At 40.7% G+C, this 14,120-nt stretch overlaps 1 protein-coding gene across 1 annotated transcript in view; it reads right to left on the bottom strand.

Moving 5' to 3' along the window:
* The window catches only part of LOC134458198 (NACHT, LRR and PYD domains-containing protein 3-like), a 44,620-nt gene that overhangs the window by 16,359 nt on the left and 14,141 nt on the right, over nucleotides 1-14,120 (bottom strand). The window contains exon 2 of the mRNA XM_063210369.1: nucleotides 10,696-10,775. Within this exon, the coding sequence (XP_063066439.1) occupies nucleotides 10,696-10,775 (80 nt within the window). The remainder of the gene's footprint in view (nucleotides 1-10,695; nucleotides 10,776-14,120) is intronic.

Below are 14,120 nucleotides of genomic sequence, written 5' to 3' on the forward strand. Positions count from 1 at the left end.
TATGTGATGCGATCTGGGAAAACCCCTTCACATGGTGGGATTTTACATTTTTGAGATATCGTTACCATTTGAAAGTCAATTTCAAACTCTTTCCAAAGGTGTTTTCGTTATTTTCATATCTTGTCTCTATCAAATGTTATACTTACCCAAAGTCAACTTAGTCGTTTGGAGGAATTCTGAGAAAAAACACTCTAAAGGTTGGGTATGGAGATTGTGGCCAGAGGAGGTATTGCAACTATGCAAGGCGGTTGTGGCCAGAGAAGGTATTGCAACTATGCAAGGCACTTGTGGCCAGTGTAGGTATTGCAACTTAGGAAAATGTGAGGTTGAGTATGGAGGATTGTGGCCAGAGTAGGTATTGCAACTATTTTTTCTTTGATTTATTTACGTAATGTGTTTAGTTTTGAGTTTGAGTCAAAGAAACAACTAAGGAAACAAACCAAAAAAATCATTGTGTCAACACAGCATGGATAGCACATTATTATGGATAATTATTATGATCATAGTAATTATTATTAATGATATTATAGTTATTGGGATACTGCATAATTGAGCCATTCTAAGTACTTGGGACACTCTAATCCCCAATGGAGACATTATTATAGTTAGCTTTTCATTCAGTGCTTGATTATCATTATCATCTTTCGTTCACTAGTTTGTAAGAACAGTTGTAATCCACATCAACACAATGTAATGCTCCTAGACTTCCACTGTGCAATAATTGATTTCTTTGTATAACTGTAATACAGTACCGACCTACTGTTTATAAAATCAAGAACTTAGCTCTTCCTTTGTCAGATAGCTATCGAGAATTTGGACCAGTGATACAATTTGGAAGCAGTGTAGCGACCTGATACGATGCTCCGGATGCCTCACTGATGGTGGGAGATACGGGCAGGACAGTTGTTTGGTCAAGGTACCTCTTAAAGATTAGTCTCCTCCTTCTGTATTGTCTCTAGTTGAATTTTGCTCTCATCCATGACCATAGCACAGCCCCACCCCCCTAACTATCACCCTAACTGAAGTAGTAACCCCCAGTCCCACCCCATAATTACGATTAGCTTACGAGTAGCTTTTCTGCTGCTAAATATCCGTCGACGTCACTTCCTCCAGCTGAGNCTTTGTTGATGGAATCNAATACACGTGAGTCCGGAAGGCGGAAAACTCATAAAGACAGCTTGCGCTACAACTAGAAATTAACCACTTCGGATTTAATTTTTACCACGCTTAATAAATAGAAGACGATGCCACACTCGTGCATATATCCTGGCTGTGGACTAAAACACAAACCTTACAATACCTGGACAGTCCCAGCTGGAGGAAGTGACGTCGACGGATGTTTAGCAGCAGAAAAGCTAATCGTCTCGTGTGTTGTTACTAATAAACTCCTGGACTATGTACAAAGTTTCAAATTCATCTTTTTGTGAGTACAAACCACATTTGTTATACTGTAGAAGTTTGGTGTCATGACATGTTATTTTTGTGGGGAAAGTTTGGAGACGGTGCCCAGGATCCATATGCGCTCGAGTCAAGGTATCCGGAATAAACATCGAATAACACGGCAACTCTGTTGATGTAAGCCTGCGGCAGAAAACACTTCGGGTGTAAAGGTGGATGGGTGTCACGGTTCAATTGGCATTAGGGTGATTCTACTCCGAACCATCGCATTAAGTCCATTGATTACCTTGGATTTGGTAAAGCATACATTAACAAAAAGTTTTGTATTTAACAAAATTATAGTTCAAAATTTCAAATAGGCCTTACCTTAAAAGGTCACTAGGCTTAATTACTGCTCTTTCAATAGTTGATGATTATCACCATCAGAAAAATAAGTCACAGAAGCAATACCTGAATGAAAGCGAAATTTTAAGAATTCATTAATCTCATTTATTTATCTTCAGTAAATTTGTAATCCAATGGCACTACTTCTGAGGACAACAAAACACTGGAAAAAATATTGTTTGATGCAACACACCAAGAGTAGGCCAGTAGTAGTATTCAGATTATTATTATTATTATTATTATTATTATTATTATAGTAAATAACAGAAGGCTACTCATCAAACACTACCTACCACATGCCTGTTAATTTCAAATCGGCTGAATGAATGTAGGCTAATTTCATTATTTTTCACTATAGGCCTATGGGGGGTCATTCCACGCCAAATCTCCGAATCATCCCGCACGACCATCTCAGATTTGGCAGAAAAAAATCAAGGAGGTTCACAAACGTCCCAATAGGAAAAGTGCAAAATTATAGCTCTCAACTCCTCATAGTTTTGTCATTAAAAATGTTTTTGTCAGGTACCCCCCTGACTCGTTTGGAACAGAGTTCTCAGAGAGTCCACTTTCAGATTGCCGTATCTAAAAATCTACTTTAAGTAGGTCCTTACAAATTTTAAAGGGTAACATTTGGAACATGTACTAGTGAAATGTGAATTTTCACACATCCTCTTGTCATTTACCACCGTTTTCTGGTGGCTTAAAGTTGCTTGAAAAATTCTCACCTTTGAATTTGTGGGCATCTTTGAATGACTGTGGTAAGCGTAGTTTTAAAGACAGAGGTTTGATATGGACAATGTATGTTCCCAACCATTCTGTGCATGTTGTGTTGAAAGACTGATCTTCTGCGATGAACAGTTTAGAAGATATGAAGTCTTTAAAATGGAAAAACTGAAACTTGGTGTCATCTTTGCCATGTCATTTTAAAAAAAAGTCACGACTCACCACCATATTATCAACAGTTTTGGAAAGATTAGATGTCTGTTCTTAACATATCCAAAAACTGTGATGGTATTCTGCCTCATTTGGTCACAATGATTTTTCAAAAACCCACTGTTGGGTGACTTCCATAGCTCCTATGAAAAATTGATATTAGTGGCATCTTCTCCATGTTATACAAAAGTAATGAGAGAACTCGCCACTATGACATTTACAGTTTTAGAAAGACTCAATGTCTGTTTTTAACATATCCAAAAACTGGGGTGGTGCTCTGTCTCATTTTTTAAGAATGGACTTGTAAAAACGGCTGTGTGACATCTGCAGCTTGCTGCTCTATTGAGGTGGGGCCCCTGCTCTGATCTTTGCAGGCTACATGGGGGCCCTATCTACCAGTATTTGCCATGAGGCCCTATGTGCAATTGTTCCGCCACTGTGAATGACTTGAGCAATTTGAGTCAGACATTTTTGATACAAGATATTTGACTTGAGCATTTTCGACACACTCAATATAATACGGCAAAAAAGTATAAGTGGCTGTTGACAGTTTTTTTCTGCTTTTTCTGTAACTACATTCCAGTAAATCAAAGGTTATAGACGTGTTTAAACTTCATCTTTAGGCACTAAAAACCAAATACCGGAATAAAGTGATGACATGTTGAATCACTGAAACATCCCTGTAGATCTTGAAACAAGTACATCCTGACTATCACCACATCTCAATGCTTTTTATTATAATTCATAACAATCTTTAATAACTTGTTTACCACTTTTGATGCAGTTCTGAGGTCTGCTGTGGTTTATTTTGGATTGTGTATGAGATATTACCTTTTTTCATATGATTATTCTTTCTACAATAGATTTGTGTTTCACTTCATGTATAAATGTTTGTCCATTTGTGCAAATTCATCAGGATTAATGTTGAACTTCAAACATTAATGCTTGCATTGTTCAGCTCTGAGACAGAGTTGGCCCTTGATGAACATTTAGTCAGTCTTGCAGTGGTCTAGCACCATGCTCAGGGTAGCTCAGTCATGGTGATTGGAGGGGCAGGACAGCTGTTTAGTCAGGTTACCTCCTTACGAACAGTCTCCTCCTTTTGAATCATCACTGTTTTTTTCTCTTCTCCATGATAATAAAAGTGTCCCACCCCCCCCCAAAAAAAACCATGACAAAGGTGACCTGTTCATAGAACTTGGCCCCGCCCCAGTCCTAACCATGACCGAGGAACCTAGCGCATTGTATTGGTTCATGGCAAAGGTCTGTGTGTTGAACCAGTGGATATGCATCTTTATTAAGAGAACAAAGTTGCAGAAGTGTTGGGAAATTTGAAATCTTTGAAAGTAAAATATCAGAATATCTTTCCAACTAAAACAAATTTGTTTTAAAAAAAATCATGTGCTAAAATAAAGCTTGGCAAACATCCTGTACCAAGACTATGTGTTAACAATGCAACATTACGTATCAGAACGGTTCAATTAATTTATCACTACTGTAATTCAAGACTTACTTTACGGTATAATAGCAAAATGTTAACTCCTACAGTGTTGAGGTTTAAACACATGGTCATAACTTTTAATTCACGAACATTTAGTTACTACAAATGTTACCTAAAAGCTAAAAGAAGAAAAATAATAATGGTATATAAATAAAACAAAAATACTCAAGTCACATTTCTTATATCAAAAATGCCCAAGTCAAACTGCCTGTCATTCACAGTGTCAGCCCAAATAGATTGGCACCCAAAAGTCTGCAAAGGTCATGATTATGGCCCCTACCACAAATTCAGGAGGGCCCTGGACAAATGCCCTGCTTGTCCCCCTATAGCTCCGCCCCTGGTAATTCATGTGACTTAGGCATTTTCACAGGAGCTGCTGATGTAACAGCAAAGGGTTTTTCAAGAGTCATTACAAGACATTGATGCAGAACACCATCCCAGTTTTTGGATATGTTACAAACAGACATCCTATCTTTCCAAAACTGTTCAGTTCATTGTGGTGATTGCTGTCATTGTTTTGGTATAGCATGGCAAAGTTGCCCCCCAATATCAGGTTTTCATAGGAGCAGTGGAAGCCACACAACAGTGGGTTTTTAAAAAATCATTGTGACCAAATGAGGCAGAATACCATCCCAGTTTTTGGATATGTTAAGAACAGACATCTAATCTTTCCAAAACTGTTGATAATATGGTGGTGAGTCGTGACATTTTTTTTAAATAACGTGGCAAAGATGGCACCAAGTTTCAGTTTTTCCATTTTAAAGACTTCATATCTTCTAAACTGTTCATCTCAGAAGATCAGTCTTTCAACACAACATGCACAGAATGGTTGGGAACATACAGTGCCCTCCATTATTATTGGCACCCCTGGTTGAGATGTGTTTTTTAGCTTCCAATTATTATTATTTTTCTCTAAATAATATGGGACCTTAATGGAAAAAAAGAGAAAAATCCAACCTTCAATACAAGTGCATTTATTCAGTGGGGAAAAAATCCCACATAAAGAAATAATTATTTGACATCAAATAATGTGTGTCACAATTATTAGCACCCCTGTTGTTAATATTTTGTACAACCCCCTTTTGCCAACAAAACAGCACCTAATCTTCTCCTATAATGTTTCACAAGATGGGAAAAGACAGAAAGAGGGATCTTCAGCCATTCCTCTTTGCAGAATCTCTCTAAATCATCCAGAGACCTGGGTCCTCTCCTCTGTACTCTCCTCTTCAGCTCACCCCACAGGTTCTCAATGGGGTTGAGGTCTGGGGACTGAGATGGCCATGGGAGGAGCTTGATTTTGTGTCTGGTTAACCATTTCTGTGTAGATTTGGCCGTATGTTTAGGGTCATTGTCTTGCTGAATGACCCAGTGACGACCCATCTTCAGCTTTTTGGCAGAGGGCAACAGATTTTGATTTAGAATGTCCTGGTATTTCAAAGCATTCATGATGCCATGCACCCTAACAAGCTTCCCAGGGCGTTTGGAAGCGAAACAGCCCCACAGCATCACTGACCCACCCCCATACTTCACAGTGGGTATGAGGTGCTTTTCAGCATGCGCATCTTTCGTGGCACGCCAGACCCACTTAGAGTGTTTGTTGCCAAAAAGCTCAATCTTGGTCTCATCTGACCAAAGCATACGGTCCCAGTTGAAGCCCCAATACCGCTGGGCGAACTCCAGACGTTTACGTTTATGATTGTGGGTGAGGAAAGGTTTTCTCCGTGCATGCCTCCCAAACAGCTTGTTGGCGTGTAGACAGCGCCTGATGGTTGATTTGGAGACTTTGTGACCCCAGGATGCTACCATTTGTTGTAATTCTGTAACAGTGAGCTTTGGAGATATTTTGATTTCTCTTACCATCCTCCTCACTGTGCGTGGTGGCAAAATAAACCTGGGTCCTCGTCCAGGCTTGTTTACCACTGTTCCAGTTGTTTTGAACTTCTTAATTATTCCTCTCACAGTAGATATGGGCAGCTGCAGTTGAGTGGCAATCTTCTTGTAGCCTCTGCCTGACCTGTGAAGGTCGACGCACATCTGCCTCACTTGTATGCTGCGTTCCTTTGTCTTTCCCATGTTTAAGAGTGGATAAGAGAAATGGCCTCGGTGTCACGTCATATTTATACCCCAGGGAAACAGGAAGTGATGAATTACTAATTAAATGTTCCTACATACTCTGGTAAACTTTGTTAACTACTGTAGAAATGACAGAAATGCTTCAATTATATTTATTTCCTGGGAATTGTTAAGGGTGCCAATAATTGTGGAACAGGTGATTTAATGAAAAATAATTATTTTTTTAGTCAGGGATTTTTTTTATTTTCTTACAATTCATTTGAGTTGAAGGCTACATTTTCCTAAAATTTTCAGTGTGACAGCATTCTTCTGCAATAAACACTGAATTTATTTTAAGGCTTTTAACACATCTCAACCAGGGGTGCCAATAATTATGGAGGGCACTGTACATTGTCCATATCAAACCTCTGTCTTTAAAACTGCACTTACCACAGTCCTTCAAAGATGCCCACAAATTCAAAGGTGAGAATTTTTCAAGCAACTTTAAGCCCCCAGAAAACGGTGGTAAATGACAAGAGGGTGTGTGAAAATCCACATTTCACAAGTACATTATCCAAATGTTACCCCTTGAAATTCACAAGGACCTACTTAAAGTAGTTTTTTAGATACAACACTCTGAAAGTGGGCTCTCTGAGAAGTCTGTTCCAAACGAGTCAGGGGGGTACCTGACAAAAACATTTTTAATGACAAAACTATGAGGAGTTGAGAGCTATAATTTTGCACTTTTCCTATTGGGACGTTTGTGAACCTCCTTGATTTTTTTCTGCCAAATCTGAGATGGTCGTGCGGGATGATTCGGAGATTTGGCGTGGAATGACCCTGGGGTCTTCCATGTTTTTTTGTCTCCCAGACCCCCAAACTGCTGGCTAACGAATGTAATTTCATTACTTTTCACTATAGGCCTGTTTTTTTTTGTCTCCCAGAGACACCCAAAATGCTGGCTAACTGTGGGTCGTCTATAGGCTACATACTGGCCTGTGTGTAGGCCTATAGAATCATTTCAAATTAAATTGTCTATTCATTGATTCATGTATAGTCATGTAGCCTCAAAGAGAAGAGAAAAGGGAATGCTTCACTAGGTCCTCTGTCCAGTTAGTAGTAGCCTATTCGTAATTTACTGCCCAACTTTTGCCATTTTTAAATAGGTTCCTAAAGCATTCCATCGGGTAAAGAAACGAATGACGTGTAGGCCTATTGGACCAGCCATTTCACTGTTTAGGGTATGAAGCGAAAATATCAACAAAAACTTTTCAGGTGTCTCGGGAAAGTGCACTGAGCTCTCTGCTCGGAGGTAAAACATGGTTTTACGCGGCGATTCCAAAACACCAGCTGCACGCAAAAAAACAAACATAGGCCTACATCATGCCTCGGAATACTTGTAGTAGGCTACACAGGGCGGTGAAGACCGCTTTGTTTTTTACCCTCTGCCGCAGGCAGCACAGACATAACAGAAGAGAAAAGGTTTTCTCCGCGCTTATCTTCTTCACTATCTCGCGCATCGCTTGAAATGACTTAGGTGATTTGAAAGACTGTGGTGAAAGTCACCGGTGCATCTCAGTTTGACTTTGAAAATTGACTGTTGAAGATGTCTTTACTGAACCCATTAGTTAGGTAAGACATAAATGCATAGGTAGCCTATATTTTTTTCAACATATGAGATGATCCAGTGACGCTTCTACAGTGTTAGGGAGCCAGTTGACCAAAACCACGACACTCAATTCAGCACAGCGTATTATGACAAAGGTCTGCGCGGCAAAAGAATGAATCTTTTCGCTATGCGCTGCCTCGGAATAGTAGGCCTACAAGACCACTTTTGACCCTCTGCAGCAGGTAGCGCAACAAATAGAGAGGAGAAACGTTTTTCATCGCGCTCTTCTACTGCCCGGTGCGTTGCGGTAAATGACTGACATGAACTAGGTTACGTCACCGAGTATCTCAGACTGACTCTGGAAACGGACTGCTGAAGACTTGTTAACTGAACACATTCATTGGGCACGGTTCTAAATAAAAGCATTTTAATCTTCCACATCTGAGATGATCCGATGAGGCTTCTTTAAATTACAGAAACCTAATAAGCCCTGTCTTGACCACATCTACATCTTTCAATTCAGCACCGTTTATTATGACAACAAGTAGGACACAGCGCAGTAAATTAAACTTTTCCTAATAGATAAATCACACGGGCGCTTTAGTTTAAGGTTTGCATGTGAGCTATCCAATCAAAAAATGAAATCTACATTCCAGTGCCGTTTAGTAGCCTAATCGCAGTTGTAGTGATAAACTGCAAGAGGCACATGAGACTGGAGTTGATAAGCACAGGGCTCGACGGCCTCCGATCCACGGAGAGGTGTCGCCTACTGTTTGTATTCATTGTTCCTTCTTTCTTTGGACCTATAACTTGAGGGAAAACTCTGCTTCATCGAGGCAGAAGGCGTTTTCAACTGCTCAGATGCGCTGACAATGAGTCAGTGAATAGGCCTGCACATGTGTAAATTCTGAGCCTTGAAGTCTACTAGCTCTGGTGTTTTCCCTCAACCTCGCGCGCTCCTGCGCTACGAGCGTAGTCAGCACGTTGGCTGCGCAGGCAGACTGCTCACGGCTGCCTCCCTTCTCACCACACATCGGGCCATTTCAATCTTCATTTTAACACATTAAAACAGCGATTTCAGACCAAATATTTTCAGAGATGATAGACAAGATGTTAAACAACAATAATTTAATGAAAAACCGATTTCAGGAAAACATTGCTTCTCGATCTATTTTCGCTCTTTCCTGAGAAGCGGCCAGCGCGACATCCGACGAGTTTTCCCAGATCGCATCACATATTATAGCATCACGGCATTATGATTCAAATTTTATTGGGAAACTACTAGTTGCGTTGTTTAATATGCGCCAAATGCACAGCCCACGGAGCAGCCCCCACCCTCTCTCCTTCCCAGTTTGTGTCTGTGTATATGCGTCGAGTGTGACAGCAAAAAAAAAGTAACATTGAAATGGGGCTGCGCTTGTTATGAAGATATTAACTGTCAACTAAAACCATTAAAGTGAACAGAAGAGAAACGCCCAGTGTGACTGCCCAAGAGCTGCGCAGTGTGCCCAAAGCCCGTCAAAGGTCTTGGCGGACGGCTGCAATGTCCCAGTTTACACCAAGCACTATCAAAATGTCCTGGTTACAGACATTACATCGCCATCATCAAGTTGTTGTATTTCACAGTTGAATATGGCTTCTAGTAATCAGCGTGTGTAGGATACAAGAAGTGTAGGCTACACACATTTCCTATGAAACGCAGCCAAAACGTGAGCCTGGTTCTAAGTTTTTGACGGACGTAGCAACAATAACTAGGGGGCGTGGCTTTTGCGAAAGGTGAATTGGGCGGGAAACCGTCCAATCTGGCAACACTGATGACAGTTGAGGAGGAGTATGTTTTTGCCAATTTATCTCCATATTGACAGACAAACAAACAAAATAATTTGTGTTCTAGGGAGATGGGTTTGTCTGCTCTGTTTTTTCTCCTAAAAAAAGTGCCGACTTGTTCCCCTGCACTGTTGACCGTAACACAGTTGAGTAACACGGTTGACAGTTTTGAAAGTGTTCTTGAGCTATTGATCCCTACTAGGGATCCCTACTCTTGGTAAACACCACTCTGCTACACTTGCAAAAGTAGACCACCGAAACAACGTGTCCTTAGCATCCCTTCTAGGGATGGGAATTGATAAGGATTTCACGATTCCGGTTCCCTTATCGATTCTCTTATCGATTCTCAATTGTGGAAATTAAACAAACTATTAAGGTAAGTTAAGGTAAGGTAAGGTACCCGATGATAGATTTGGTTGCAGGCAAAAGTAGCAAGAGCTTACACAGACAATAAAGTACTGACAGACAAAAAAACTTGCACCAACAGCCCAATACTAATGACAGTGACAAAGGACAATTACAAAACAAAACAAGGACAACAAAAACAAAAAACATGACAAGCAGACAAGTGCTCCAAACAATAAATAACAATAAATATATAAATATGTATATAAAAACACACAGGGGGAAACCTTAAAATGTTGGACTCATGTGCTATTCAGTGTTTTAATAGCAGAAGGGATAAAACTGCATCTATACCTCTTAGTTTTGCAGGCTGGCATTAGGAACCTACGACCTGAGAGGAGAGGCTGAAATTCACCATATAGTGGGTGGGATGTATCATTTAACCCTATTCAGACTGGGCTTTTTTGGCATTCCTGGGCCTGCTTTTGCTAGGCAGTGCCCATGCGCACTTGGCCAGTTTGATGCATTCTGATTAGAATTTTCTAACCACAATGCACCAAACTGGCAAAGTGCGCATGCGTGCTGCCTAGCAAAAGCAGCACTGCTTCATCACGAACATGCCCAATGTAAATAACTTAAAACTTACCTGATTGGTTGGTGCTGCTGCTACCACTGATTGAGCCCTCTGATTGGTTGCTTGGTCCCTCTGATGCCTGCTTATTGGATCTGGGTATTGTCAGATCAGCTCTCAACTCTCTGTGATCTCACACACACACACACACACAAACATTTCCACAGTTTTTTAAAAAAGTATATTGTGTCATGGGATAAAGCCAAAGAAATGCTACACTCACAAAACGGAAAGAAGCAGATCATGACCCTCTCTATACAAGCCAGGCTACGCCCTCCTAGTGACACAACACCTACAAATATAGTTTTTCTCCAGAGAAAGCGAGAACTCCACCCAGTTTGTTAGGAAGCAATCAACTTTGAACAGCTCCAATCAGTGTTGCCAATCAGCCAAAGTCGCTATGGGCTTACTGAAAAGTCGCTAGATGACGTCGGCGCGCTGATCTACAGAAAATGTGCCCACATGCCTTCGTCCACAGTAGAAATAGGCGGTGCTAGTTACTTTTTGGAGATCAGAGCTAATCTGCATTCCTGCTTAACCGTGGGAAACACTCCTGACGGCAGCGCAGAGTCAGAATTATGTGGAAAATCAATGAATTTGTCACTGAAAATGCACGTTTTAAAAAGTCGCCAGATGCACCAAAAAGTCGCTAAACGTGCTAGTGTTGTAACTTTGTTATTAACCCACATTGCTAATTAAGATTATTAGCTGGGCCAATAAAGTAGTCCATAACCCAATTTAATTAATAAGACTTAAAGGAGAAGTCCAGTTTTTTGAACATTAAGGCGAAATATGGCATCTGTCCTAATTATTTGTGTGTTTTATGTAGCAATTTGTAAATTAAGTTTCACTTTCACTTTCACTTTCTTTCACAAAATGGAAAATAAAACATGACAGAAGGCATATTTTGCCTTGAAACTTGTTAGGGACTGCTAGTGAACACCCCTAACCACTTTGTGAGCTGTAGACTTTCGAAAACAAATGTTTAAGGTGATTTTAAGAACAGAGTTGCAGGTGCTCATAGACGGCCATTCTAAAGCTGGTTGAGATCAAGTCCAAATCAGCCAAATAACAGAGACTGCAGCAAACATGAAATAAACGGTGAGGGGGACTCTAAAACATTGCAGACCACTCAGAAAATGGTTTTAATGTTCAAAAAAGTGGACTTCTCCTTTAATCTGGGCTAATCGCCAGCTGCACAAGGATAACCACCTGCTGCTATCTGACTCGTGTATGTTTACCATTTACCAATTAATACCTAATAATATAGAAGTACTTGGATATTAATTATCACAAATATATACTTAGTTATTATTTAGTTCATTGGACTCAATCAGCCATAAGCATACATTACCCATCTTTGTGCAGGAGAACAGAGAAGAGAAACCAGGAAGCCAGGAAATCACAGGAGAAGACGAATGCCATTGCCATTAAGATAGTTACATTTATTGTACATTGCAAGTGAGAAGAGCAATTCAGTTAACCCTTAGAATACCATAATGTAGCATAACCTAGTGCCTTTAGCATCAGGGCTTTAGCGCCCATCCGCCGAGCACCAAGCGCATCCCCAGTTGTCCCCAGCTCTTCTTCTAAGTGTGAGAACAGTTTGTTCTGAGCCAGAGCACGAAGCCCTGCTCAGAACCTAACCTCACCTATCCTTGGCCCAACCGTTCTCCTGAACTGCATCTGAGAAAAGTATTTAAACCCAACATGATGTCATCATGTAACAAACATGGTCAAAGCATCAGTGCAGCAAGAAGATACATACACACAAACATGGTCAGCTCAGCCTCTAACTGGCTCTTTGTCAAATTAGTGGAGCAGTTAACTGCCCAGATACCCCATAATAGTTCACTTTGGTATGCAAGCATGAAAATTGGCACACGTGTTCTTTAGAATGCACTCTTTCAGCAGAGGGCGTTGTCCAAGCAAAAATCCAAGATGGCCGCCATTTTTTCAAGATGGCCACCTTCTCCAATTGAAAATAAGGCCAGAAATAGTTTACTTTGGTATGCAAGCATGGAAATTGGCACACATGTTCATTAGAATGCACTCTTTCAGTAAAGGGTGTTGGTTGTGCAAAAATCCAAGATGGCCGCCAATGAGGGGGAAATTAGTTTCCTTTGGTATGCAAGCATGACAATTGGCACACATGTTCATTAGAATACACTCTATTGGCACAGGGCATTGGCGGCGTAAAAATCCAAGATGGCCACCATTTTTCAAGATGGCCACCCTCTACACTTACAAATAAGGAGAGGAATAGCTTACTTAATTCAAGGATTCAAGGATTCAAGGATTCAAGGATATTTATTTGTCATGTACATAGAGACACTTTCGTGTCACTTGTAATGAAATGCATGGCCGTTGCAAAACAAGTGTGCAGAAGAAGGGTGAAGAAGAAATAAAATAAAAATAAAAATAAAAATGAAAGGTGTGTGTGTGTGTGTGTGTGTGTGTGTGTGTGTGTGTGTGTGTGTGTGTGTGGTGTGTATGTGTGTGTGTGTGTGTGTGTGTGTGTGTGTGGTGTGTATGTGTGTGTGTGTGTGTGTGTTCAATCAAAGTAATTAGGAGGAATTCAGTAAGCAAATGGCATGAGGAAAAAAGCTCTTTCTCAGTCTTTCAGTTCTAGCTCTGTGACAGCACAGTCGCCTTCCAGATCTCAGTTTTTTAAATAGTCCATATCCTGGGTGTGACTGGTCTTTGAGAATGTTATTGGCCCTAGATAGCACTCTCTTTGTGTATATGTCTTTCACGGCAGGCAGAGGTTGACGAATACAGCGCTCAGCAGAGCGCACTATCCTTTGTAGTTCTTTCTGTTCACGCACTGTGGCGTTTCCGTACCAGGTGATGATGGACCCTGTTAAGATGCTCTCCACTGCTGAGGAGTAAAAGGCTTTTAGGATGGGTGTGGAAACTTTGAACTTTTTCAACAGGCGCAGAAAGTACAGTCTCTGCCTGGATTTCTTAATGATGTTGTGTGTGTTGTTTGTCCATGTTAAGTCATTTGTGATGTGAACACCAAGGTATTTAAAGCACTCTACCCTCTCCACTGGTTGTTTGCAGATGGAAAGTGGAGTGTAGTTTCCCCTCTTTTTCCGAAAGTCCACCACCATTTCCTTAGTCTTGCTTACGTTTAGTGCCAGGTTGTTGTGCTGGCACCATTGTGAGATGTTAGAAACTTCGTTTATATATGCTTGTTCATCGTTATTATTGATCAGTCCCACCACTACAGTGTCATCAGCAAACTTGATGATGGACTTCTGACTGCTGCTGGCTCTGCAGTCATGGGTGTAAATGTTGTAGAGTAGGGAGCTTAACACACAACCTTGAGGTGAGCCAGTGCTGATGGTGAGGGTGTTAGATGTTGTGCCACCCACTCTAACAACCTGCGTGCGGCTTGTGAGAAAGTTTAACACCCAGTTGCATAGAGGTAAGTC

This window comes from Engraulis encrasicolus, chromosome 1 (assembly GCF_034702125.1).
Source record: "Engraulis encrasicolus isolate BLACKSEA-1 chromosome 1, IST_EnEncr_1.0, whole genome shotgun sequence".
Lineage (NCBI taxonomy): Eukaryota > Metazoa > Chordata > Actinopteri > Clupeiformes > Engraulidae > Engraulis > Engraulis encrasicolus.